General features: G+C 38.1%; 1 protein-coding gene and 3 pseudogenes across 5 annotated transcripts; 1 reads left to right on the forward strand and 3 right to left on the reverse strand.

Moving 5' to 3' along the window:
* The first annotated feature begins 5,984 nt into the window (after window positions 1-5,984).
* On the forward strand, window positions 5,985-8,008 carry LOC143631333 (rho GTPase-activating protein 2-like; annotated as a pseudogene). Its single transcript, XR_013153333.1, has 3 exons — window positions 5,985-6,267; window positions 6,561-7,033; window positions 7,448-8,008. The product of XR_013153333.1 is annotated as a rho GTPase-activating protein 2-like (transcript).
* On the reverse strand, window positions 6,148-23,272 carry LOC143631332 (cullin-1-like). 2 transcript variants are annotated; one of them, XM_077100126.1, is made up of 20 exons: window positions 22,985-23,272; window positions 22,800-22,899; window positions 21,527-21,712; window positions 21,399-21,446; window positions 21,119-21,322; window positions 20,245-20,322; window positions 19,886-19,975; window positions 19,723-19,803; window positions 19,586-19,645; window positions 18,781-18,810; window positions 18,609-18,695; window positions 18,380-18,529; window positions 18,235-18,290; window positions 18,027-18,147; window positions 17,646-17,807; window positions 17,428-17,571; window positions 17,072-17,290; window positions 16,820-16,987; window positions 16,569-16,672; window positions 6,148-6,159 (listed from the first exon to the last, which is right to left on the reverse strand). In XM_077100126.1, exons 1-19 carry the CDS (start codon window positions 23,176-23,178, stop codon window positions 16,571-16,573), a joined length of 2,280 nt encoding a protein of 759 aa, XP_076956241.1. In that variant the 5' UTR covers window positions 23,179-23,272; the 3' UTR covers window positions 6,148-6,159; window positions 16,569-16,570. The 2 variants fall into 2 exon arrangements, with proteins under 2 accessions (XP_076956241.1, XP_076956239.1); XM_077100124.1 differs by lacking the exon at window positions 6,148-6,159 and having other exon boundaries at window positions 16,273-16,672; window positions 22,985-23,271.
* Window positions 9,566-13,932, reverse strand: LOC143631295 (bifunctional 3-dehydroquinate dehydratase/shikimate dehydrogenase, chloroplastic-like; annotated as a pseudogene). Its single transcript, XR_013153324.1, has 9 exons — window positions 13,726-13,932; window positions 11,861-11,978; window positions 11,160-11,731; window positions 10,913-10,976; window positions 10,712-10,820; window positions 10,409-10,558; window positions 10,187-10,335; window positions 9,934-10,096; window positions 9,566-9,766 (listed from the first exon to the last, which is right to left on the reverse strand). The product of XR_013153324.1 is annotated as a bifunctional 3-dehydroquinate dehydratase/shikimate dehydrogenase, chloroplastic-like (transcript).
* Window positions 23,273-24,392: 1,120 nt separating the features above from the next.
* Window positions 24,393-26,164, reverse strand: LOC143631355 (wee1-like protein kinase; annotated as a pseudogene). The gene is made up of 6 exons (XR_013153337.1): window positions 26,131-26,164; window positions 25,817-26,002; window positions 25,601-25,668; window positions 25,290-25,518; window positions 24,849-25,202; window positions 24,393-24,741 (listed from the first exon to the last, which is right to left on the reverse strand). The product of XR_013153337.1 is annotated as a wee1-like protein kinase (transcript).
* Between the last annotated feature and the right edge of the window lie 252 nt (window positions 26,165-26,416).

Here is a 26,416-nt window from a genome sequence, read left to right on the forward strand (position 1 = left end):
GCCTGCATCCGCTGGTCCAGTTGGTCGTTCCGTCGAGCCAACTGTTCCGGCCGAGATGACGTCACCGCCGGCCGTGAGTGCGATTTTTACAGCATCCTTCACGGAACCGGCGGTTACTGCTGCTTTTAAGGAGGCGGCGACCGCGGCGGAGACAACGACGGCGACCACGGCGGCTGCCACCATGCCCGCGCCACCGGCACCAATGGCCGGACCATCAGGTACGCGCAGGGCTTCACGCCGATCTTTGCCACCTTCCCGTCTGCCTGACCTGTTGGATGGATTTCCTTTAGGTTCAGGTGATGGGTTTGGCGGCTATCGGCCTGTCATTGACCCTACAGGTGCGTAGGGTTCCTTTCTTTTTCTCTTATGTTTTTCATCATCTTTTCCTTACTGCTTTTGTTTCTTTTGCAGTGTCGGATTCCAATGAAGTGTATGTTCCTCGATGGAACATACGCCGAGGAACAACCCTTCGCACACCCGTGGAGTGCGTGGACTGGGTTCGCCACGCTGCTCCTCCGGGCGCGTTGGGGGAAGCCATGGTTAGCTACCAGGAGGGTAGGCTAACTAATGAGCTTCGGGTTCTCCAGGCCCGGATGCAGCCGCGCGTCGAGCTGCTTTGTCGTGAAAACGACAAGTTGAAAGCAGCTCACGCCAAGGACATATCTGAGGCGCGTGCTCTTCGGGAGGAGAACCAACAGCTGGCGGCAGCTGCCGCCGACAAGGAGAAGGCCTTCAAGGCCCTCGAGGTTGAAGTTCAGGCGCGACTCGAGGCCCGCTCCAAGGCTGCCCAAGCTGTGAATGAACAGCTTCGGTTGGCCAGGGAGACTGCGCGAAACGCAACCGAGAGGGCTGCCAAGGCTGAAGCCGTTGCTGAGCCTTTGCGTGTGGAGAATGAGGAGCTCAAGGCCAAATTAGAGGCTCTCCAACGCGCTCATGATGCCTTGGCAATGGAAGATGCCAAGAAACTCCAGGAAATCCTGGACCAAAGGGGGGTGCTTGACCAGACCCAGCGGAAGCTTAAGGGCGTCGAAGAGGCTGCCGCTAAGGAAGTTTTACTTGCCAACCTTAACAAGAGCGAAGCCGAACGCGCCCATACCGAAGCTCAAGCTGCCCTCCGATGGCTTCTTCGAGAAGCGTTGCCTCAGGTATGTTTAGATTTATCTTCACGCATTTCTTTTGTAAGAAAAGGTTCTAATACTTGTGTTTTCTTTGTAGGTTGTGCGTCGGGTCTTTTCAGAGACCTCTTACGATGATGCTATGACCGCAGCCCTCAACGCTTCTCATGATGATGGGGAAAAGGCCGGCTTCATGCTTGGTCTAGGGTTTGTTGAGAAAGGCGTCCCGCCTTCCAACTTCCCTTTGTTCAATGTGGATACTGAAGCCATTTATGACCAAGCATTGAACCAATACGCCGCCTTCCCGCATCCAGTGGTGGAGAAGGTGGACGAAGTAGCTGCTGCTGATGATGGGTTAGCTGTCCTCAAAGCGTTCCTCGAACCACCCCGTTCTGACGGAGCGGGTCCAAGTGGTAGCGGCCCTGAGGCTTGATCCTGAAGATCCCTTCCCATTGCTAAGACTTGTATAGTTTTTTATTTTTTCTTTTAGGCTGGTAGTTACCCGGCCATTCTTGTAATATATTCTTGAAATATTAATCTTTTTGCGTATAAGATTGTTATTTCCTTCTTTGGGTTCCTTGCTTTATAAACTTATGACTTGCATACTTAGTTTAAATTAGCAATTTTCCAAGTGTTTAGAATAAGAACCTTTGAACGTGGTTGATAGTGGGTTAAAGTTTCGCTTCCTCCTTCGTGATTGTGCGGGTAGAACCGTCACTTGCACTTGGTAGGATGGCTAAACTTTAACTTTTATCTAACCTGCGTGCTGGTTTTTCTTACTTTTTGAGGATAAGTTAACCTTTGAACGTGGTTGATAATAGGTGTGAAGTTTTGCTTCCTCTTTCGTGATTGTGCGGGTAGAACCGTCACTTGCACTTAGTAGGATGGCAAAACTTTACCCTTATCTAACCTGCGTGTAGGTTTTTCTTGCCTTTTGAGGATAAGTTAACCTTTGAACGTGGTTGATAATAGGTGTGAAGTTTTGCTTCCTCTTTCGTGATTGTGCGGGTAGAACCGTCACTTGCACTTAGTAGGATGGCAAAACTTTACCCTTATCTGACCTGCGTGTAGGTTTTTCTTACCTTTTGAGGATAAGTTAACCTTTGAACGTGGTTGATAATAGGTGTGAAGTTTTGCTTCCTCTTTCGTGATTGTGCGGGTAGAACCGTCACTTGCACTTAGTAGGATGGCAAAACTTTACCCTTATCTGACCTGCGTGTAGGTTTTTCTTACCTTTATAAGAATTTTGTTTTGAACCGTTCGACGCGCGGTTGTCGATAGGTTAGTGTTCATTTTCCTTTCATGATTCATGCGGATAGACCGGCACTTTCATTTAATGGAATAATTGAACTCCTTCAACTGACCTGCGTGAAAGTTTGCCACGTTATTGGGTTCGTGCGGGTAAGACCGCCTTCCCACGCAACGACTTCACGTAATGTGAATGCCGTCACCAGTGTTGGATAGTTTTAACCGTTCGACGCTCGGTTGTTGATAGGTTATTATTCAGTTTCCTTAATGATTCATGCGGATAGACCGGCACTTTCATTTTTGGGTGCTGAACTTTTTTTCCCCTTCAACTGACCTGCGTGAAGGTTTGTCACGTTATTGGGTTCGGGCGGTTAGGACCGCCTTCCCATGCAATGACTTCACGTAATTATGCGGTGAAAACCGGCATATTAGTGTCCAGAAAAGTATTAAATGTAAAATCATCAGCTTCGATATTCTTAAGAGAATCATTTCCATTAGAAGTGGCTCTTGGCCTTTTCTTTACAAATTGGAATTGATTTACATGCAAACTGTGTAAATGAGCTCCCTTCCTTGTCGGGATGGGAGTGCCATCGAGCCGATACGCACCTGGTTCGGGATCTCGTTCTTTACGCAGCATGTAGTCTCGATTTTGAAGCTGGAATTGATTCGTGTTTTCCCCAGCTGGGGTTCTATACGCACCCGCCTGCTCAGCCTTTATTACGCCACGAGGTGCGCGAGCGTCCCATCTCTGACAAATGCTTCGACCATGTCCTTTACGTCTATGCATTCTTCGGTGTTGTGGCCTTTTGTCCTGTGAAAGTCACAGTATTTGTTCCGATCTGCATCGTGACGATGTCGGATTATTGGCGGTTTTGGCCATGGGAGCCCTTCAGTGGCGAATATCTCAGTGACGCTTTTGGTGAGTGGCGTCCATCTGGAGTTCCGGTGCGACTGTACATTATCCCTTCCGCCCAACCGATTTTGCAAGCCGGATGAGGTGTCAAAGTTTACCCTTGACTGCCAGATGCCTAGCTTTCGTTTTTTATTTAATCGGGCGGTGAGGACGTTGTCTTCTCTCGTCCTCTGGGTGTAGAGGTTTGTGCTCTGTGGGAGATCTCTACCCAGTTGCTTCTCTGTTTCCGCATAGCGTTTTGCTGCTGTCATGATGCCATCCCATGTGGATGGCATGCCATCTTTACCCGTTAGGGTGCGGATGAGCTCTGGGTCATGTGCGCCCTGGATGAAGGCAGCGCGAACAAGATCTTCACTGATATTGCCCAAACTTAGCTTCTTTGAGTTGAAGCGAGTGATGAAGTTTGGCAGAGATTCGTCTTCCTCTCGTATGCATTTGAGGATTGTCCATTGCTCCTCGGTATACTTCCGTTGCTGGCTGAAGTGTTGGCTAAACTTTTGTTGGAAGTCTGCCCAGTCGTAGATGTGGTTGACCGGTAGACGATCGAACCATGCTCTAGCAGCCCCAACCAGCGTCATTTGGAACATGTAACACCACGTGGGTTCCGTCCAATTGCTGACGGTTGCCCCTGCTATGAACCTGTTCAAATGATCGTCTGGATCAGATATACCGTCATATGTGCCTATGTTGGGCATTTGTTTGGCACTCCTTGGGGCGATTGCTTCAGCAATGTCCCTCGCAAATTTGGACGTTCCTGCATTTGCAACGTTTGGTCTGAACGTTTTAGAGAAGTCTCGTGGACTTCCACCTGTGCTTTTTGGTTTGAAGGCTTGTCCAAAATGCCTTTTCGGTTGGGATTCCGTTTCCTTATGCTTCCCTTTTGCCCTATGGCGAGGGTTCGCGTCGGAGTCGGATTCCTCCGAGTCATCCTCCCAGTATTCGAATTCGTCGGCCTGTTGCACGGAACGCAAGCGTTCGTCCAACTCAGCCTGGAATTCCTTTTGTCGTGCCTCCGCCCATGCCTTAACTTCATCGAGAGTCTGGCGGGGGAGTCTTCGTTTCTCAAACTGGGTATCGGTGGATCCCAGTAGGCGATCATTTACTGCACTTGCCCCAGCTTTGGTAAGTGGGGTAGTGTTCGTAAAATTTACTTCACTTGCCCCGGCTTTGGTAGCCGGGGTAGTGTTCGTAAAAACTGTGTTGCCGGTATTCCCCCCAGTAGCTGGGGTTGTGGTTACCGGAATTTCTCTAACCATCTTTGTAGAAGTTTGAAAAAACTGGAGAAAAATAAAGTTCTAGCTTTATGCACGGATGGCGCCAATGAAGAAACACTAACCTGACCCCGGACAGATTACTGGTAACCTGGGGGTTGGATAGCTGTTTCCCACGAGGGGTTAGACCCTTGGAAGATGGTTCTTCTGATAACCTGCAAAACAGACACCGTGAGCTCGTCACTGAGAAGGGGGGGGTTCCTCCTTGTGACCACCCTCCGGCGTGAGAATCAGACTAGATTGCTCTTTAAATATAAAAGTATATTAAGAGATTGCTAGAGCAGATATCAGGTATAATATGATGATAATGTAGTAAGATATGTTGTTGGATAATACCAGATAAGATCAGATGGTCATACCATTTGGGGTATTTATAGCCGAAGGTAGGTTTCCAAGGAGGTATGGCCGGCTGCAACAGTGTTCCTGTTCATCAACAGTAGCCTACGCACGTGCCCTGCTGGTAGTTGGTGGGTAGGCAGTGGCTGATAGTGACCAGGCCTGCTGCACACTATTCCCTTTCTACCAACTGCCGGCTACGCACGTGGTATGACAGTAGTTGGTGAGTAGGCAGCGGCTTAATAGTGATACAGTACAGGAGCATGCTGCTCGCCATACTGTATCAGTGAGCTGTCGTATCCCTGATCAGATCTTTCGCCCATACCTCGTCAGGTACAGTGAAAGGTCCTTCAGTATAGACTGGCTTATTTGGGCAGGAGTATTCCCCCTCCCGCCTCTGTGCGGGATTGCTCCCGGCTTTGCTCATTCCTTCAGGTGACACTGAATGATCGAGAGCTAAGTACCTAGTGCGTGTAGCCATGCTGCGCGGGTGGCCTTCCCTCATGGCTTGTATCCGAGGCTGCGGGAACAGGCGGAGTCCTTCACCATGGGAGGCATTTCCTGCGGGACCAGCTTGCATACTGCGCGTAAGGACGTCACTTCTCTGAGCATGGTTGGTCCTGCGGATCCAGTTGGTCTCTGCGCAGACGTCCCTGTTTAAGGTGAGTCTTGCGGGTCCAACTGGGCTCTGCTGGGACCTACCTCTTCAATGACTCTACAACTACCCCCTAACATCTTGTTACACTGAAAGTAAGTAGGAGATAAACGCATATTAGATATCAATTTCACATGTCACAATCCACACATTTGACATTTCAAGTCAGTGAAATGAAGTTAGCAATTGAGAAAATAATAATAATAATAATAATAAAGATTAGGAGGAAGGGTATATTGGTAAATTGGGAACATAAAGGTAAAAATTTGAAAACTGATGGCCGTTTGAAAGAAAGAATCCTACGTACCCACCCAGATAAATAAATAATAAAAGCAACACATTCATTCATTATTTCTATTTGTGCAGCAGCACTCAAAATCAGTCTTCCATTTCATTTCAATACCTTCAGAACCCTAGAGAGAGAAAGAAGCTGAGGTATGACAGGTATGGTGATGCTAACAAGGTGGTGACGAAAACACTCGCTGTGCTACTGCTACTGAAGAAGAGCAAAACCAGCAGCAGCAGGAGGTGTCACTGGTAGCCTTGCTGATTTCAGCTTTAAGGAAGTCAATGGTGGCCTGTCGAGTCAACGAAGGAGACGACCAGACAGCTCTGCAGCATCAGATGGAAATCGGATGGCCTACAAATGTTCAACATCTGACTCATGTTACTTTCGATCGCTTCCATTGAGTTCCAAGTCCAAATCCCCTCTCGCGTTCCCAGTGCCAGGTTGAAGTCTAATTGCTTCATTTAATGTAGAGCGTTTTGTTTAATTTAATTAACTCATCACAAGAAAGGTGCTTCAATTATTAGATTTGGAATTTTAACTTCATTCATTTTTAAACCCAATATCTATCTATCAAGATTGTCAGTTTCATTTTAATTTCCTTTACTTACTTACTTCAACTAATATAATTATTCAGTATTCAAAGTTAGTTTCAACACCTACCAAATTTATTACTAGTATTTTCATCAACATACATACAACTACTTAATTACTGATTATCATCTCCTTTATGCAGTGTTAGTGTGTTTGGTGTCTCAGCAGAATCAATGCAATGCTCTTATGACTCTAGAGGCAACAGTGTCCCTACAATCCTTTTACTCATGCAGCAAAGATTGTACGCCCAAGGGGGTCTCAAGGCCGAGGGGATCTTTCGTATCAATGCCGAAAACAGCAAAGAGGAAGAGGTGAGGGACCAGCTAAACCGAGGCACCGTCCCTGAGGACATTGAGGTTCACTGTCTAGCAGGGTTGATTAAAGCATGGTTTAGAGAGCTGCCATGTGGTGTGCTTGATGGCCTTTCTCCTGAAGAAGGTGTTGCAGTGTAACACTGAAGACGAGTGCGCTGAGCTTGTCAAACATTTGAAGCCAACCGAAACTGCATTGCTCAATTGGGCGGTTGATCTTATGTCAGATGTTGTTGACCATGAAGAGTCCAACAAAATGAATGCCAGAAACATTGCCATGGTTTTTGCTCCAAACATGACTCAGGTAAATCTCTTTAATTAATCCTCATGTTATAACTGTACCATACTTTAATTCTTTTTAAATGGTATGAATACCAGACCAATTCACATGATCACATGTTCCTTCTTATCTCAATTCAAGATTTTATAAAGTTTTCATTTATGACAAAAACTGGACCATTCACACGATCACACAATCCTTCTTGTTGTATGAAATCAGGCTAGAAAGACTAAATATTCAAGATTCTATAAAGTTTTCATTTATGATGATAAACAATGGACCATTTTTATATAGAAATGGCATAATGTGCCTCCTTTTATTGTTGTAGGGAGCTTTCTTACTAAAGATTTAGGCCCATTTTGATGTAATCATCTTAGTATTATATATATCGTATACTAATATAACTGTTCTTTCTTTTTTCCCTTTTATTTGGATTAGATGTCGGATCCGTTAACAGCCATGATGCATGCGGTACAAGTCATGAACTTGCTCAAAACCCTGATTACAAAAACACTACGAGAGCGTGAAGAGGCGGGTACAACGGATGGTGGGTATTCCCCCATGTCGTACTGTTCTGAAAGTCAAGAAGAAATCGAAACTAGCTGTGAACTGAGAAGACCGTCATCAGAAGATGAGATTGAGGAAGATGAAAAGATGAAGATGAGGTTGAATCGTTAAGTGAAATGGAAGAAAGCTTCCTACAACAACTGATTGAAAATGAAAATGCAAAAGATTGTTTCAAGAAAGAGTTAGGAAATCTGGTGAAACAACAACGGTCTAGCTCGACAAGCGGGTTTGATTTCCAGGAGGAATCGTCTGTGATGACTGATGGATACATGTCATCAGGTATGAGTGTGAGTGTTAGCCCCGGGGTGGGGTCACAAGTCGAAAAGGTGAACAAGATTGTGGAATGTGTCAACTGAAACTGGTCATGCTTTTATGTTTGTTTTCCTTGTAAATTGTTTAGTAGCAGCAGCTAGTGGTTATGTATTTTGAGAAGCGTTTGGATTGACTTAATTTGTGGTTCAGCTGGCGGCTGAACATGTATTTCACCAGCTGGTTATTTTGTAACTTTTCATTGGATAATTAATCCAGGTACTGTATGCTGCAGGCCTGCAGTAGTTGTAACCCCCATGTATATTTTGATTGTAGAAATAGTCCAATGCAAGTCTCAATAGTCAACAGACTCACTTTTTACATAATATAACTCTGATTACTATGTTGACCAGGGTTAAACACCAACCTTTTGGAAACAATTATTTTAAAAATATTCAAACCAGTCCCAATTACTTTGACCGAGGTTCCACAGTCGTCACCAACGAAACACTACAATGCTACCAGCTACATACAAACAGAAGTACTGTCTGCTTTAACAAGCTATAGTCCTCAGCGCTTTTATGCAATTCCCGACAACTAGACATCCAAACCAACGATCACCTAACATACAATCGAAACTTAGCACAAAGACTGGTTGTAACGAGAAATGATAATAATATCTCAAACTAAAGAGTTGTACAAAAGATGATAAAATTTAACCTTACAAGTTACAACCATTCAAAATCCACAAACACATTATATGTTTCTATATAACAAAAAAAAATTTCTTTTGATAATCACCTGCACACACATACACGTCAGAACCATGATGCCCCAGTTGTTGGCAATGCAGCCATAAATGAGTTATAAGAGGTCAAAATGAAGCTGCCTAGCCTGCTGCTCAGTCAGCTCATCCGCAGCCCCCATGTTTTCCAGCTGTCCGATCCACTCCTTCATCTTCGTCTTCCCTTCAAAATCCAGGGGTAAAATCGACAACTTGTTCAATGACCCTGACAAATCAGAAAGCAGAGGGAAACTTTTGCACGCATTCTGCAACAGTGGCAGCAGAGGTCACCCCAGCAGCAGCCCTGTGCTCCACTGTAGCCAGCACACCAGAGATTATATATAACAAAAGACAAGGACATGTAGAATATATAACAAAAGAAAGATGTTACTTACTTTCAAACAATTATTAATATAATTAATGTTGCTTAACAACTTATATTGGATCCCTAGCTCCCGAGGCGGTTCGCTTCTTGAACGGGTGCAGAAAGTGGTCCACAGTGACTCGCAGAGCCCGAGGAACCAAGGATTTATATTTAGTAGAATAGGCTTTGCGATTCAAAAGGGGATAGCGGCTCAGCTTGTTGCTCGCTTACCCATTATCCAGATGTAGTTTGGTTTGTGTTATATATAAAAGGATCAAATTATGATGAAATAGAGAATGAAATGTGAGTGCTCTTGTACCATGCATATAAATATATAATAAACGATCCATGACTAGAAACTTACAATGTACTGTTTTCAACAGAATTATCGTAAACATCATCTAATGTATTATTACTTATGGCCAGCCAGCCAACCCAAAAAGGTATTACTACTTGGGGCCGACCCGAAGATGTTCTAACCATGGTTCAATGGAAAGCTATATACAGGAGGAGAGGAGAGCATAACTCCAATAGCTTCAACAATAATAGAAATAGAAATAGAAATAGAAATACAAGATTAATGAGACATTAATAATAATTCACATATCATGCTCTCAACATAATTCATTCTCTCTTTCTTTTGGTAACTCGGTATATGCATTTGTTGCTTGTACTCGTCCACAATGGATATCATTTTATTTTTTTTTTATCTTTTTCTAGTGAAGAAAGCCGAGACAATGGTTGGATGATCAAAAATGTTCTAATACAACCTTGCGCATGAAGTCCTCTGGAGCTGCAGTTACATAACATAAACAACTCAATTCAGATTACTATTATAATTATAATATTATTGCTTTTTAATCATACCGAATACATTAGTTGTTTATAAAAATGGACAAATACTATATATTATATATATCATGTCCTAAAGATATAATAAGTCGCGAATCAATCATGTACCTAATCCATTGGTGAACAATTTAAACTGGCCAAGGGCTTGTCTGATAAACATCTCAACACCACTCACAACCGTGACTCCAGTCGCTACAGCCTCTTGCAGCAGTCGGGTGTTTCTAGGTGTGTAAACCGCATCAAATACAAGATCATATGATCTTAAATGCTCCTAATCATCAACTTGCAACGTCATATATATATATATATATATATATACTTAATGAAAACAATCCATTCACAATCACACATGCATACTTACCTTGGATACGGGTGTTAGGTGTACATCTGGTTCCATGCCTATCGCAGAACTATTTGCAAGTATCATTCCATTTTCGGGACAAAACGTATCCAACTCTTCAATAGGAAACGCATCGCCTGAAACTGCCCGTGCAAGAGACTTTGCTCTATCTGTCCAACAAGTTTTAAGGTCAGAAAAGTTACAAATTAATTAGTCAACATGTAATAAAATGAAAGGGCTTACCGAAATTGCGGTTGAATATGACGACACGAGCTCCTTTGCTTTTGGCACCAAAAGCCAGTGCTCTTCCTGCACCTCCTGCTCCAACCAATACAAATAATCTTCCCGCAATGGGGGACCCGTTTCCGACTTCTCCATTTGACTTCTGCCTCTCTGTTAGTTAATGCACTTTCTTTAAGTTCTATCTATATGGCTTGTTTGACTAAACACACTTTGATTATTATTATTATTATTATTTATCATTGCAAAGTATATATGTGAAAACTAGAGTTTTTCTTATTCAAATTTCAAACTTTATTATGTTACCTCGCAGCGCATCTTCTATCGCAGTGATACAAGCATCGCAATCTGTGTTGTAACCAACCAGCTTTCCGTCAGAGGGCCGCCTAACAATGGTGTTTACAGCTCCTATTGACTGATAACAATCAAAAATCAGTATATATGCGGATAATAATATTTTCATATTTAGTGGCATGGATAAAACAACTGTGAAATTTATATATTTACCTTAGCAAGGGGGTCAACCTCATCACAACACGCAACCGCTGCTTCCTTATGTGGCAGTCCAATACTACGTGTTCCATCAAAGATATATATATATATATAACAAGCATGCATTAGAATAACCTAGTCAATATACAGTGTTACATTTCTTAACCAAACATAAACAAATATATCTTTTTAATATAATTAAATAAATAGCTAACAGTTATTCATTTTTCAAGCATTGTTAATAGATGAAGTACATACATACCTGAAACTAGCAAAGTCTGTGCAAGAGTAGATTCTGAGGAAGTCCTTAATATTATCGACAAGGAGTGGGACATAAATTCCATTATAACCTCAATATCTGAAAGCAGGGTTATGCAGCAACGGGCCTTTGCTATGACCTACTGGATTGGAGACAACGCCAAATACTTTTGTATCGGCATCCATGTTATCAAGCTCATAAACATTCTTGATGCTGACAAGAGGCGGCAAACCAGGTATGGATTTTCTTCTTAGTGAACCGCAGACCATAAAGGCACCATATTTTGGGCCCAATAGTTGACTTATAAGACCTCGATCTCCAACCGCTCTTACAATCACAGGAACATGAGAATGAGTAAGGAGATGGAAGACAGGCGCAACGTCTGTAATGTAAGCCACCTCTGTCACTATTTTTATTATATCTGCTCCGGTTGATTGAAGGCCTACAAGCAGATTGCCGAGTTTTTCTCTGCAGCAACGAGTAATGTTATTATTTTTCACATAGCCTGATACAATGATCTTGCTGTTCACTCGCTTCTGCATAAGTTCATCCATCACATTCACATCGGAAGCCAACTGTACGCACCGAAATTTAACTAATTAATCAGCAGCAGCAGCAGCAGCAGCATTATATAGCTACGTTTACATATATATACAAACAAACAAACAAACAGTTGTATATGACTAACTAACTAACTAACTAACCTCAAAGTCGATTTCTACAAATTCAACATTCAATTCGACGGCCAGCCTCAATATCTGTAAGCATTTGTATTTTAAATCTACTCCTACTTTGCATCCACTTTTCTGTAGCGAATTTAATCTGTAAAAACATGTTCGGGGTTGGTCAAATAAAAGTCAAAACCGGTTTTCAGTTAAATAAACTTTGATTATTATTATTATTATTATAAATATAATTAAATGTGTAAGTACATACATAAACAAAAATAAGTAAACAATGAATCGAGCCAAATGATAGCTCGAGCTTTTAAAAGTACTCATGAGCTAAACTTAGATTTAAAGTTCGTACGTAATAATGATTGAAATCGCCTTCTTTCAATTAACCAAGTTGAGCTCAAGTGTAGTTGGTCTCAATACCAGCTTACCTTGAAATTTAAAAAGTAAGCAGATGATTAAGTTATTTATGAAGTTAAGAGATGTGTTATTAGAATGGATAATCATTTTGTTTATTGTGTTGGTAGTACATGGTATAAAAATAAAAAACCAAAATTCAGATTTTGATGTTTTTTCTTCCACTAGGCTATCTTATTGTTTACAACATGATCGAGTTTACTTTTCAGGCAGTCTCTTTGGGCTCAACAACTATCGACTGACTGACTGACTGACTGACTGACTGGTTTTTCTCACCATGTGTTTGGCAGCCATTGATGCCACTTGACTTATTATTATTATTATTATTATTATTATTATTATTATTATTATTATTATTATTATTATTATTATGTTTTGGTTGAAAGTGGACTTGTAAATTATTATATGATGCTCATTTCTCATTGGTTGTCTACAGATTTCATTATCATGAAATGCATTCACGAGTTTGTTTAAGAAAAGAGAATCTATCTATCAACACATGTCCTTTTAATAAATGATAACAAAGGTACCATATATAATATGAAAATAATAAGTTTTTTAAATTAAATACTTATCTGATTATTTATAAGTAAAACAGATTATTAAAGATTTTCTTCTTACAAATAAGTTCTTATTAAAAACAAACAATTATAATTGATTAAATGGTGACAAAATATCATACCTTTTTATGATGTGATGTATATATGCCACGCCATCATTTACATGTTACTTATAATAAAAAAATATTACATACAACCAAAAATACAAGATAAAAGTAAATGATACTTGAATGCAGTGTAAACTTTTGATAAAATAGAGTGGCTTAATTAGTTATTATATTTATAAACTTATAATATATAATATATTTTATTTGCGAGACATGGCTGCTGCATAGCCAAGGCAAGCCAAGCCAAGCCACCTAGTCACCTACCGCTGGTGGCGTATGTCTAGTTTCCATGTGCACTTTCGTCGTCTACTCCAACTTTAATTGTTTTAAGCATTTATCCCCACCATTAATATATTAATCTAATCCTTTTTGTTTTTCGATCTCTATGGACCAAACATCGTCTACAATATATCACAAGGGCGAAATGGGTATTTTTCTCTAAACAACACAAAATTATAAACTAAACAGCCTTTGCCAAAATGGAGATAACATGTCCACGAGAACATATGGCGAATACACACTCGCTTTTTTATTATATGTGACGCTTTTTTTTTTACAAGAAAGAAAAAAAAACATTAACTATAGGAGTCATTGGTTCACATCCAATAATGGGTAGAACGTATTATGCCACGGTCAATGACATTTAGGAAATTAATATCATTTTGTATCTTTTTTGTTGCACAAAAATATGAGCGTAATATAATATCCCTAGCCAATGGACTGTGAACAACGACACACACCAGATAAGAGCTAGGTGAGATTTAACTGTTTTATAACTATTCAACGATCTGATTACAATAAAGTGACAGACAGGTACCTGAACGAAACAATAGCAGGGAGAGTTCTTTGTTTAAAGAGAAGTTGAAGATCAGAAATATGAAAGTGAGAGATGGAGTCGATACAAAGCTCAACAATATCAGCCCCTTCTTCTTTAGCTTTCTCCATAGATTTCACCATTTCTTTTTTACTTTCACTTTCTATTGTTGCACATACCAATAGTTTGTTCTTGAAGCCCATCTGTGTGTGTGGTCACAGTGGTATAACTAAGGTGCCTTATATAGGCAAAAATCAATATGTCATATCATATGTACGTATATGTGGCATTATATATAATTATATGGCCACAATTTATAAATAAAAGGTGATAGATATATATATTGCTACCTACCCCCCTCTCCCTCAGAGGTTGGAGTTTGCCTGCCTCCCTCCCTCCTTTCCTTTTAGCTTTTCTATGTTTGTCCATATTCATAAACACAAAAGAAAGAAAGAAACATGGGAATCTAAATATAAGATTATTTATAATCTAATCTCCAAACAACATGTGCTTATTTCATCTTCTTGTCTTTTCATTAAATAATTCAACTTACAAATTTACACAAAGTTTCATTCTTTCTCTTAAATACACACACCTAGCTTTGATGAGTTTTAAAACCCAAAGTATACAATAACACATGTATAAGATTGAATATGTATATATATATCCCCTATGGAGTTAATTACCCTTTCATGAAGAAATAAGCAATTTTGGATGAACCAGTGTTATGAATATGGAAAAAGATACCACCTTTTGCAGGTATATATAGATCTTTTATATATGCAACAAAGTGCACTTTATCTAAATATGAATTTTGATATGAACTTATAAAAACTATCGTTTGATGTAATTAACTTAAAAAAAATGCAACCATGACTAGATGTTTCGTAGCCTGTTTTTTTTTTCTTTTTTATAAAAAAACCGTTAAACCAAACTGCAATATGAGTGTGTTACGTGTGTATGCCATTTTCCGTGATTTGGGTAATATTTGTTAATCGTTGGTGTTTCATTCGATAAGCCCTTTATCAGTTTTAGAAGTTCTTTTGTGTTTAAAAAAAACATTCTTTACTACCAAAAATCAATCAGTCTTAAAAAATATTACTTAATTATTAACAAAATTTCTAAAGCATAGTTATAGACTTGAATTACAACAAATAATAATAATAATAATAATAATATAAGATTTGGTTCATTATTAAATAACAGAAGAGAGAAGAATTGACCATTTAACAACCAAAATCTTTTTCAAACAATCACTTAAAATAAATAAATAAGTTATTCTTTTAAGCATTTTCACTTTGAATAATAATACATTTTGTACGACTTCCTAGATGTATATTTTATTTTATTTCTGCTTTCTACAGTTAGAACTAATTTTTTTATTAATAACTCTCAATTAGAATCCTACAAGCGGGAGAGTCCAGTCTGTGGTACAATGAATGTCTCTTTTTATTGCTAATCAAATGTGATCCTGTTAGTACGTACTTAGTATATGATGCTTAAAATATTCGGTGTATGAAACTGGTCAAATAAAAACGATTTTGACCCGTTACACAGTTTTGGTCCAAGACGGTGTATTCACCACTCCCGTTACATGTTAGCCGGCCACCACATTAAAATGTGCTAATTATTTGCATTGAATCATTAAACAATTATTGGAACTAGAGTTGGAATATCAGAATGGTAAATGCAACATCGTATCGAAACACAAGCCATAGCAGTTTTTAAGACATGACAACTTAAACGTGCGTATACAAACCGAAAATGAAACCATAATATGTATGTTTCTACAAGTATGGGCCGACATCTTTTGTTGATTGGAAGTTTCATTGAAAAAAGTATATTAAGATACAAAAGACATGTGAGAGTTATGACCCTACGTTACATGAGGTGTTGGCTCAATGGCCACAACCTACAAACTTGCATTATCAAACTATATATCAATCACTTCTCTTATAATTGTAACTGATTAACTGAATTATTTGGCTTCCACTGATAATTGCATGTATCTATTCATGATAGGTTACTTTCAGATGCCCACAAGATCATAAAAAAGATTCACTTTAACCATAAAATAAAATGATAAGCATTGGCAAATAATTGTATTGTATTTATAGTTCCTTGTATAGAACATGACCCACCATGTGAACCTTGGAACTTTATATGTATGAGAATGACATCAATTTGGAAATCTTTGTTTTATGAATTTGGTTACAACTTTGTCGAATACACTGTTCGCTCTTGATCTGATTTGGTTAAAAGCCTCAACGTGGGCGTCCCTTGTGATGACATTTTGTTCACTTGAATCCTGTTTTTGAGTGTGTTTTCAAAATTTCAAAAATAGGCAGTCTAATCTAATGGCTGTGTTAAGATTTAAGAAGTTAACACTTGGGTTCCTTGTTTATCAGAAACCATGGCAACAAGGAACCCGAGTGTGATAAATTTTCAAAACAAAAGACGCTCGGTGTAATTTTGCTAACATAAAGCAACCAATACATAAAGCACAATTGAACCAAAGCACACTCGCTGATCAAGGATCGTAACTACGCAATCATGGCATTTTCAAATAACACAATCCCAGACCTCAAATACCCACTTAGTTAAACTTATACCTTGTATAATACACAGCGGTTTAATCAAATAGCATAAACTTCGTGGCATCTAAAAAAGGTTCTTGATACACAAAAACCAACCAATCAAATATATCCATAGATAATGGGTCGACCCTTGTCGTTGATCGAATGATGTAGGAAGTGGCAGTGTCTCGATGGTTACCATAAAAGACTCCTCTGCAAAGAAAGTGAATTTGCCAAACAAGTACATGGATAATTGGGCTTTTCGATCATGCCAAATACCTGAAGACATTAGGGTTCTCCTTGTCTCTTTCCAAGTATTCTCTTGTGATCAGATCTTCAATCCTCTTCTTGATTGCTTTGAAATCAGGCTGCACATTAAATACAACACAACCTTTAAAAACTCCATATTAATAAAAACAAAGCTCAAAATTAAGGCAACGATCAATTAAGGTAAACTTAATAGGCAATAAGACAAAAAAATACAACTCATAAGTTAAGATGAGTAAATAGCAAACCTTGAACATGCGGCCTAGCTGCTCTACGCACTCGGAGACTAGCTGTTGGTGATTAAGAGTTTTTCTAGACTTCATTATGCGCACGATGGCAGCATCTATTGCATATCTCCGGTCCTTGTCTACATCTTCCACAACCTTTTTCCTCTCATCCACAGGTGGCAAAGGAATCTGATAAATCAACTTACACAGTTATTAAAAACAAAAGAAAAATAAAATAACCAGATATAGCAAGTTGTTAAGTAGGACACGCACCCTGATCCTCCTCATCCTATCAGTGAACTTTGAATTAAACTGAAAATAATCAGTGTCCGAAACAGTTCTTGAGGCTGGCTCCTTGGTGAGAATTTTATACTTAGCACAAGATAGCGACTGGAGTAACCTAACCACGTCCTCATCAGCAAGATTTAACTGTGTCTTTATTTCTGAAAAACTTAGTCTATCTGAGCCATTGAACAGTAAGAGAGCTGCTGCCTGGAAACGAAAACAAGAGAATTAATGCATAGCTGGGAGTGTATAATATGAAAAACAAAACTACAAAAGGATTTACAACTGTTTTTTTTTGTCTAATTTGTGCACACGAGTATTACACCCTCACACTCAAGTTTTACCTGGTAGGTTCCCAAAATCAGCTCTATGGTTTTCTGATCAAATTTACCATTCACATTGCATGTCCCCAAAGAATAGATCCATGTGAGCTTTCTGTGCTTGGTTTTAGTCTGATAGAACTCCTTAAATACTTCAACACATTTCACCTAAACCCAAATGAACATTAAGTACCTTTTAAATATCCAACTGTGCATCAATCAATATTTTGGAAGCAATTTACCATCTCTATAGGTAAGCTAAGATCAGAAGATTTATAACTCGGCCAGAAACCCGTAGTCAAAACCGTGACAGTCAAGTCAATCCCGGGATTGGCTAAAGGATTATTGGAAAGGTGCTCATTAAACTGACTGTGATTCTCCTTTGCCAATGCCAAATCTGTTACCTGTGAGCAATGACCAAAGTTTGTCAAGACACAAAAACATCATCCACATGACCAACGGTGGCAAGATAGGCATGTTGGGCAACAAGTATAGGTTTGGGTTAAAACCAGGCCAAGTTTTGCACATTTCAAACAAAACATAACCCAAAGCGACCCATCTATAGGTAAATGGGTCAAAAGTTGCAACCACTACATATGACACAAAGTCAGTCAATTAATTACCATGCCCTCCATCTTTGAAGTGAACTGCCCACCACATTGTTGCTTTAGCTTTGAAAGGATTAGCCTTTCATGATCATCATTAGCACTTTTATCGAAAAGTAAACGCCGTGAAAGTTTTTTTCTGCAAACACATTGGAAAAATGGATTTAATTTATCTTAAATTTCAATGTTACACCAATTCTGAAGATTATTAAAAAACGATGGTGACCTGTAAAATTCTGCAAAAAGGTCTTTATCGCTAATGTAAGCGAGGAGCTTAACCACCTGGAAAAAAGAAAAAGCATGTCAACACAACGAAATGTAAGAATGATATGACAGCAAAACAATACTTAAAGAAGGATTAAAGGGTATGCCTTATCCAAGGTTTCCTCAATAGCTTCATCACTTAATTTCTCACTACCTCCCTTTTTAAGAATATTGTCGCAATATGAAGCCAGCAGCTCAGCACTAGAAGAACCAGCCACAACTTTATTGCAGAAAACCTCAAATGCCTCTTTCAGGGCCTAAAGAACAATTAAAAACAGGGTAAAACTTTGCTAACAGAAAACACGTATAAACTAGGCAGCGAAATACGAGACTGGCCTTGTGAAATAGCGTGTGATTCGAGAAACAATCAGTAACATATGCCATAAACTTGTCATGCAACTCAATTACTTTCCTGACAAACGCCTGAAAAGTCGACCACTTTAGTTCGTAAGTAATCACCTAAAGCCATATGTATATTTTCTACTGAATTATAAATTGAGAATATTACCTGCTCCTGTGGACCACCAGCATTATCCGCCTATGGTGCAAACACATAAAACAGAAATTTATCAATTACTATAAAGGAGTATTCAAGAATTTACAAGAATGTTGTGGCAAGATGGGCTGGTCCAGGGTTTAAAAGGGGTTCTGACTGCTTCTCTTTTAGCTGGTTTTTAATGACTTAACCCATTACAAAAATAGCCATAATCCAAACCATAGTACTCACAAGTGTGACCCCTATGACATGTACAACTTTAAAATGTCTTTCTAAACATCAATGTGCTCACAGTTGACCTCTGATTTAAAAATCTCATTTTTTTCTTACTTACAAAAATGCTTACAATTATAAACCTTAAAATGAACTATGAAGTAGCATGTTAAATATAACAAATTATGCTGGTAAATAAACTGAATTAGCTGTAAGGGTCATGAAAATTCTAGAACTGATTACAGTACCACCAAGAATATGAAAAGCGCCAAATTAATATGAGAAAACAGGCTGGCAGATACTAAAGGTGGCTATTTTGACCCAATCACCCAATCATATACAAATGTGTCATTTAGTTGGAATTTATCTCAAAAAGATCGAAAGGGTTGAGCGGGTCAAATGGTTTTGTAATCATACCTAACACATTAATTATTTACAACAAAAGAATTAAAAAAGAACAGAAGCTGTGTGGTTTGGCTCAACCCGACCTGAACTAAAAAAAATGCTTGTTTTAACCTAAACCCATTTTGACTTGATACCCAATCAGTCAACCCTAGCAGTTGATATGTAAATCAAGCGCATTTAAACTGTGATTACTGCCTACCTTGTTACTTGCAGCATCTTCAGCCTGTTGGACTAAGGCCATTCCTTCAGCAGTAACATGCTGGCACCCCAAAAAATAACACAAAGTGTCAGCACTATAATAAAAAGTATGCACACTACTTATGAGCAAAATAATACCTGCTTGAACATATTAGCAACGGGATCCAGCCCTTTGGGAATTTTAGAGAAAAGCCTATACATCCTTGAGAGATCATCCACCTGTTTTAAGGAAAATTATGAATTTGATAAATAAACTGATATGATGCTCGATGGCAAACCCTTAACGTGAAAATCACTATACCTTATCGTCTCGAAGCAAGGTACGACATCCAGAATGCTCTTTTTCTAGCAATTGACTGCTATATACGACCAGCAACTCATTTTGCACATTCTATGAAAGAAAAAAAGCAAAGTATAGATAAGACTAAGTATAAAACAGCTAAATCATCACGGAAGAAATTCTGTGTGCTAAAGAGCATATATAAAATGATCTCCTACAACTAGTCAACTAAATGAAAGAAATCATGAAAACTACAACTGGGATAGAAAATTAACATGTAAGACCAATCACTGTATTCTTGTCATTATTCTGGTGGATATAATCCTGCAATATCTACGCACCAAATTTTTTAAACTTCAACATTCATCAGAAAAACTAACCTCTAAGAGCTTTGGTTCGCTGCTTGTATGCAAATAATTTGAGACTCTATCTTTCTCCTTCTTCAAACAATCCTCAGCCTGTGTTCCACAATAGAAGTCCAACAAATAATAAGAAACTAATGCATAATATGGTAAACATAATAACAGTGACAAGGTAGTCAGCAGTAATTATCATAATAGATATGGTAAAAAGACAAAGAGACGAGACAGATAATAGTCAAAAAGAGTCAATTCAAGTGTTAAGCTAACCTTGGTCCAACAAATAAGATAAACTAATACATAATACGATAAACATTCTAACACTGACAAGGTAGTCAGCAGTAACTATTATTAATAGATATGGTGAAAGGGCAAGTCAAAAAGAGTCAATTTCAGTGTTAAGCCAACCTCTAAAGCCGTTTCATACAATTTTATTTCATAAAAAAATAGCAATAGCATGCTAAATAACAAAAAGATAATTTAGTCTTTATAAAAGTGATTCAGTAAATTACCAACTTTTACAAATTTGGATATACTCCAAATGACTTTCAACCCGTTTCACCAATCTGACCCATTTAACCCACAGTTTTTTATGTCATACGAAATATAGCAATAGCATGCTAAATAACAAAAGATAATTTAGTCTTTATTAAAGTGATTTAGTGAATTACCAACTTTTACAAATTTGAATATACTCCAAATGACTTTCAACCCGTGTCACCAATCTGACCCATTTAACCCATCACCTTTTTAGTTAAATGCTTATGATTAATCCATAAGTTATAAAAACATAGCCAAAACAGACCCAATTAAAGTAAACGGGTCAAAATCCCCTACCTCTAATCGACAATGATTATAGCAAAAACGACAACAAAAAGCTTTAAAATAATTGTACCTTCAACATGTAATCAGGACAAGAATCTTCCACAATCCAGTTAGAAGCTTTTCGAGAATAATAAGCAGCAGAATCAGCAAGCATATGATTTTCAAAATCATTAATATAGCAATCCATTTGTCCCATCCCAATCTCAACATATATACCAAGAACATTTTTTAATAATGCCCTATCAATCTGCTCTCCTTCTCGTTCTTTATCAATCTGGATCACAACAATTATTAATATCAACTTCACATGACAGACAAAGAAATTGTTGCCTGAATAACATATAACTTACAAGGGCAATAACAGCATCTCTAGCTTTACCCTTAGTCTCCTCATAAACCTGTATGAAACATCATTAGCAAAAAAAAAGAACCAGAACCTGTAAGGAAATATGCTCAAGTAACTAAATTAAATACTAACCGAATCACGAAAACAAGTTAGACCAACTTCATGTAGGGCAGGTAGGGACCTCCGAGTAATAAAATAGCGATCAAGATAGTGGAAAAAGCGTGAAAGCCACCTGACCATTATTTTATGATTTGACCATCGTTTCACAAGCTCCCGTAACATGAATTCGTCATGCTTCTCTCTTAACGATGGCAGCACCTTAAAAACGAAGTCAAACGCAGCCATGAGAAAAGATAGCAAAAATATGTAAGCTATGTTTACATGTGGGTGCATATGCTTTACCCAAAAGTCCTTAAAAGACTTGGGGAAATATTTATATAATACTGTAATATGATATGATTATAATTGATTAATCTGGCAGTTTATCAATAACATGGCAAAAGAGACAAAATCCAGATTTGTCAAAGTACAACCTGAACCATGAATCTTTTGAATTTAACATCTATGATAACCACCTTAACATTTTCAGTAGTAAAAGAAACATGACGTGCACAGTAGTTTGAGCTAATGAAGTAGAGACTAGATATAGCTGTCTATTAACTACCACTCACTGTATGGTATGCATGATGTGATAGCAGTCAGAGTATGAAAACGTATAGGGAATTTGAATTTGAATCAAACGACTCAATTGAGATACAGAAACACCACTCAATTGGATCGATTGGGCAAAACCTAAGATGAATTAGGATACAGAAACACCACCCAATTCAGGACTTAGGGTTCCAAAGAACACCACCCAAGGGGCCAAGCTTGGATTAGCAATGTAAATAATAAGTTGGTTACTCAACGAGAGAGAAACAACATAATTGAATCATAACAAAACTGCCTCCATTCAATAAAATAACAGTACATATATGAAGTAAAGAACCCTACCCACGTTCTAATTCTAGGAAAACAAACAAATAAAAGTACTACCTAAAAAACATAAAGAACAACTAGCCAAAGCTTAAAACAAAAGACAGGAACATAAAAACTGAAAAAGGAGTGGGGATAACCCACTCATGGTGGCAACGTGGGTATTGGAAACCCATGGGTTCTTCAACCTCCCTCATGGGGCTCCACTTGAATTAACTTCAACCCGGTACCCACTGGCCCATTTTGTCCACTTGACCCATATTTCATATCTGGTCCAGGTCCAGGCCCAATCCCCTTTTGAATAGGTTTACTGCTATCATGATGTTTACGTATGTATTATTTTCATATTTACATCACAATTCACATGCTCTGATTTACAAATAAATAGCAACTTATACTGAACTCAACACAACAGGAATAAAGGGTTTACCGTTGATCTAATATACTCTTCAAAGGCTTCCCTGTATTTTTCATACAGCTGTTGAGAATAGTCATGAGGAGGCTTTTGAGTGCACATGTTATAGATAGTGCTGCACGAGAAAAAAGAGCAAGTCGGAATCTTTTTCTACTAATAAAAATTTAAAAAAAACATATATGAAGGAAAAATAAAGATACGTGTATAGCATCATGTATTCTTCAGAAGTAAATTGTTCGGGTTGTCCTTCCAAGATTTTCTTGAGCTTCTGTATCCCAGTCTGCATGAAATTCCAACCGTCATCCAATTCCACTGTCTTGATATTAGACATCGTCATTGAGACGGTAAACCTTCCTTCAGCAAAGTAGAAACCGAACGAGAAAAACTGATTCATCACAGAAAACTCAAGGTCATACTAGAATAAGAGTATAGTATGTAAAATCTGCCAGCATTTACTTGCAGATGAAGGAAGACATCTCGATAAACATTAAGAATTTTAGTTAGCACATAACATAAATGAGCATACTCTCAAATTAATTAAATTATTAAAGTATCAAACAACTAATGATAATGAATTTGAATTGATGTGAAAATTAATAATTTCCTAAACATTTATGAGCAAAACAAATCAATACAATTATCAAAGTCAAACCCTAGTTTACACTACCTGACATGTATTTTCTTCAACAATATGTGTGTGTGTGTGACAGGAAAGTACACCAACTAAGCCTAACAATTACAATCAGACGACAAATAAAATCCCCAAAAATGAAATCGAAAGACGTTTTACGATCAATCAGCAATATGAAATCGAATAATAAGAATAATAATAGCGTGAAATCGTAAATAAAGCTAGTGAAAAGAGTAATGATGAGAACCTGCTGTAACAATCAATCTATCAGCGATTAGATTAGGAGTATTAGGGTTTGTATTTGTGTTTGTGGTGGAAGAAGCAAATAATCAAACTGCCAAGCCGGACTCCACTCCACCTTTGTTTTATTTCTATATTTGAGTCAAGTTAAATACGGTTTTTATTCACGTGATTTATCAATATAACATATTGTATCTGTGTGTGGTTTTGATATATTTTCTCTTGAAGATACTATTTATACATGTCATTGAATGAGAATTCACCAATATCATTAAACTAAATAAATGTTGTGAAAGTTAAACCGGTGATAGTTAGGCCTACTGGTATGCTCTAACGCCCAACATAAATTAGAATGACATGACACTTTCAATATAGATTAAACCACTTCTCACCTATGCTAAATTTGTTAAAAATGGGGCCATGGATTGTGCTCTTCATAGGTTAAAAAGACAAAGAATAATATATTAAACCATTTCCTTTGGACGAGAATGAGAGATGGATTGATGTAGTGAAAGAGCGAAAAATTAGTAATGTGCTGCTTATACGAAGTTAAGAGGGTTTAAAATATACACCTTGGCCTTATGCTTTTAATTCTATTGAAATAGCTTTGAACGACTTGAATATTAAAATTAATTTGAGTTTAATAATCAGAATCAAACATAATTTTTGATTTGGCTATTTACAATTGTTACCTTCAGTTTTTATTTAGCTTTAAACATGAATTTTATACTCAGAACTTAAATCCTAACCAAACAACTACAATCATTTTCAACCTCAATCCATCATTCTAAAACTCATCAAACAATAATAACCCCCATAAGATTAAACAAAGTTACAAAGAAGGTAACAATGTTGATATTGCAACAATCATAGCACAAGGTTTCTTTTTACAAAAAAGGGGATGTAGAAGCACCATTAGAGTACAAAATTTGGTGCAAACAAGTTTTACGGCTTTTGTACTTCGTGCTCTCCGATACAGAATTAAGTTTATTTGGTTTTAAAGGGTCTGTGAGGCCTGTTAAAAATTGGGTTGCCTACTAATTCTTTAGCAGACGGACGCCGAACAGGATCAGGGTCCAACATTGCCTGCAACAACAGATTGATGAATACATGGTTCAATAAAAATACACCATCAAGAATAAAGCATACGAAAAATAGCCACTTTAACATGTAAATCGAGAAATTAGTTGTACCTTAAGTATATTCTGAAACTGCACCGAATGACCAGGAAGAAGAGGAAGTTTTCCTTCCCTGAGATTTTGAAAATAGGGCCCAGAATCTGGCAATGTTGAACCCCTTATGATTTCATAAATAGTAGCTCCAAGAGAGAATATATCAACTTTATCTAGATGATCATAGTTATCATTCAAGATTTCTCGTGGCATGTATCTTGCATCACCTTCATCAATCGGTAAACTCCCATCAAGAAGACTTGCACAGCCAAAATCACCAAGCTTATAAACACCATTCTTCACATATATATTTTCGGGTTTCACATCCAAGTGAACTATCCCTTTTTCGTGTATAGATTGCAATGCCTTGGCTATCTGTAACCAACACCATAAATGTTATAACTGACCTTATAGACTTTATGTAACAAAACTTAACACATGAGTGGTATAAAGCATACTAACCTGATGCATTACTTCCAACACTTCACCTTCTGAACATATTTTAGAGGAATGGTTGGTAGATATATTGTGATCGCAGAGTTCCATTTGAATGTATAATTGCTCATTTTCAAACCAAGAAGTATTATATCCAACAATGTTTTCATGATAACCTGCATTTGACAGCATACATGCAACCATCAATTCTCTTCAAAACTTTAAATACCCGACTGAAGTTTCCAGTGCCAATTTGCTGTAAGAGAGGAAATTAGTTTCGAAAACTGTAGGTGGCACACTTTAAAAAAATAGTAAGACAATGGTAACATCTTTTTTACCTCTATTTCATGAAAATCTGTTCGATAGCGAGAAAGACCGTCACCACCAAGTGCAGCAGGAAAGAAAACTGTTGATTCAAAAGTAGACTAAACAGTTAGAGAAAACAGACTTCCAAACTCCTAACTTGTTCAGTAAAAGTATAGATATCATCCACGAGTATTATGAGTTATGATACAAACTTTTGTGATACTTCAAACAAGTTCAGATGTATCTACCTGCACACTTTGATCTGCGGTCTCCAAATGGATCGACATCATTTCCTGAATCATCCTTAATGTAAGGGTTCTTCATACAAGGTGGAGGCATTACCCGACAACGTAATGCCACAGCAGATTGGGAAACATAGCCCTGCTTGTTTATGCTAGGTTCAGTTAATGGTTGATTATCAGTTTCAGCTTCTTCTGGTTAGCATATTAAATTGCAAACTAAGAGACATGAAAATTCTAGAGCTACTTGAAACCGTTAAACAAATACATATGAGAATTCTAAAGCCACTTGAAAGAGTTAATAAATCAACCAGCAAACTAACCTTCTCTTTGCCTTTTGCTTCTAACAGACTTCATCTTTTTCTGGTGATTTTGGGCATGGCAGCTCTTCCACCTAATTTTACCGAGAGATGACCTGCGAGTGAGCCTTTCATGAGCTTGCTTCCTCTTCACGGCTGTGCTTGTGCTCTTCATCAATCAATCTATCACTATCACCGGAACACAATCTCCGTTGTGTGTTTGGTTTTGGGGGTGAAATGAAATGGATTCAAAATATGCGCGGGTTAAATGTTTTTTCTTTCGAGGCACGTTGATTTGTGCGATGTGTTT

Source organism: Bidens hawaiensis, unplaced genomic scaffold, assembly GCF_021521415.1.
Source record: "Bidens hawaiensis isolate Kalapana, Puna unplaced genomic scaffold, B.hawaiensis_p1.1 tig00006061_1, whole genome shotgun sequence".
Taxonomy (NCBI): Eukaryota; Viridiplantae; Streptophyta; class Magnoliopsida; order Asterales; family Asteraceae; genus Bidens; species Bidens hawaiensis.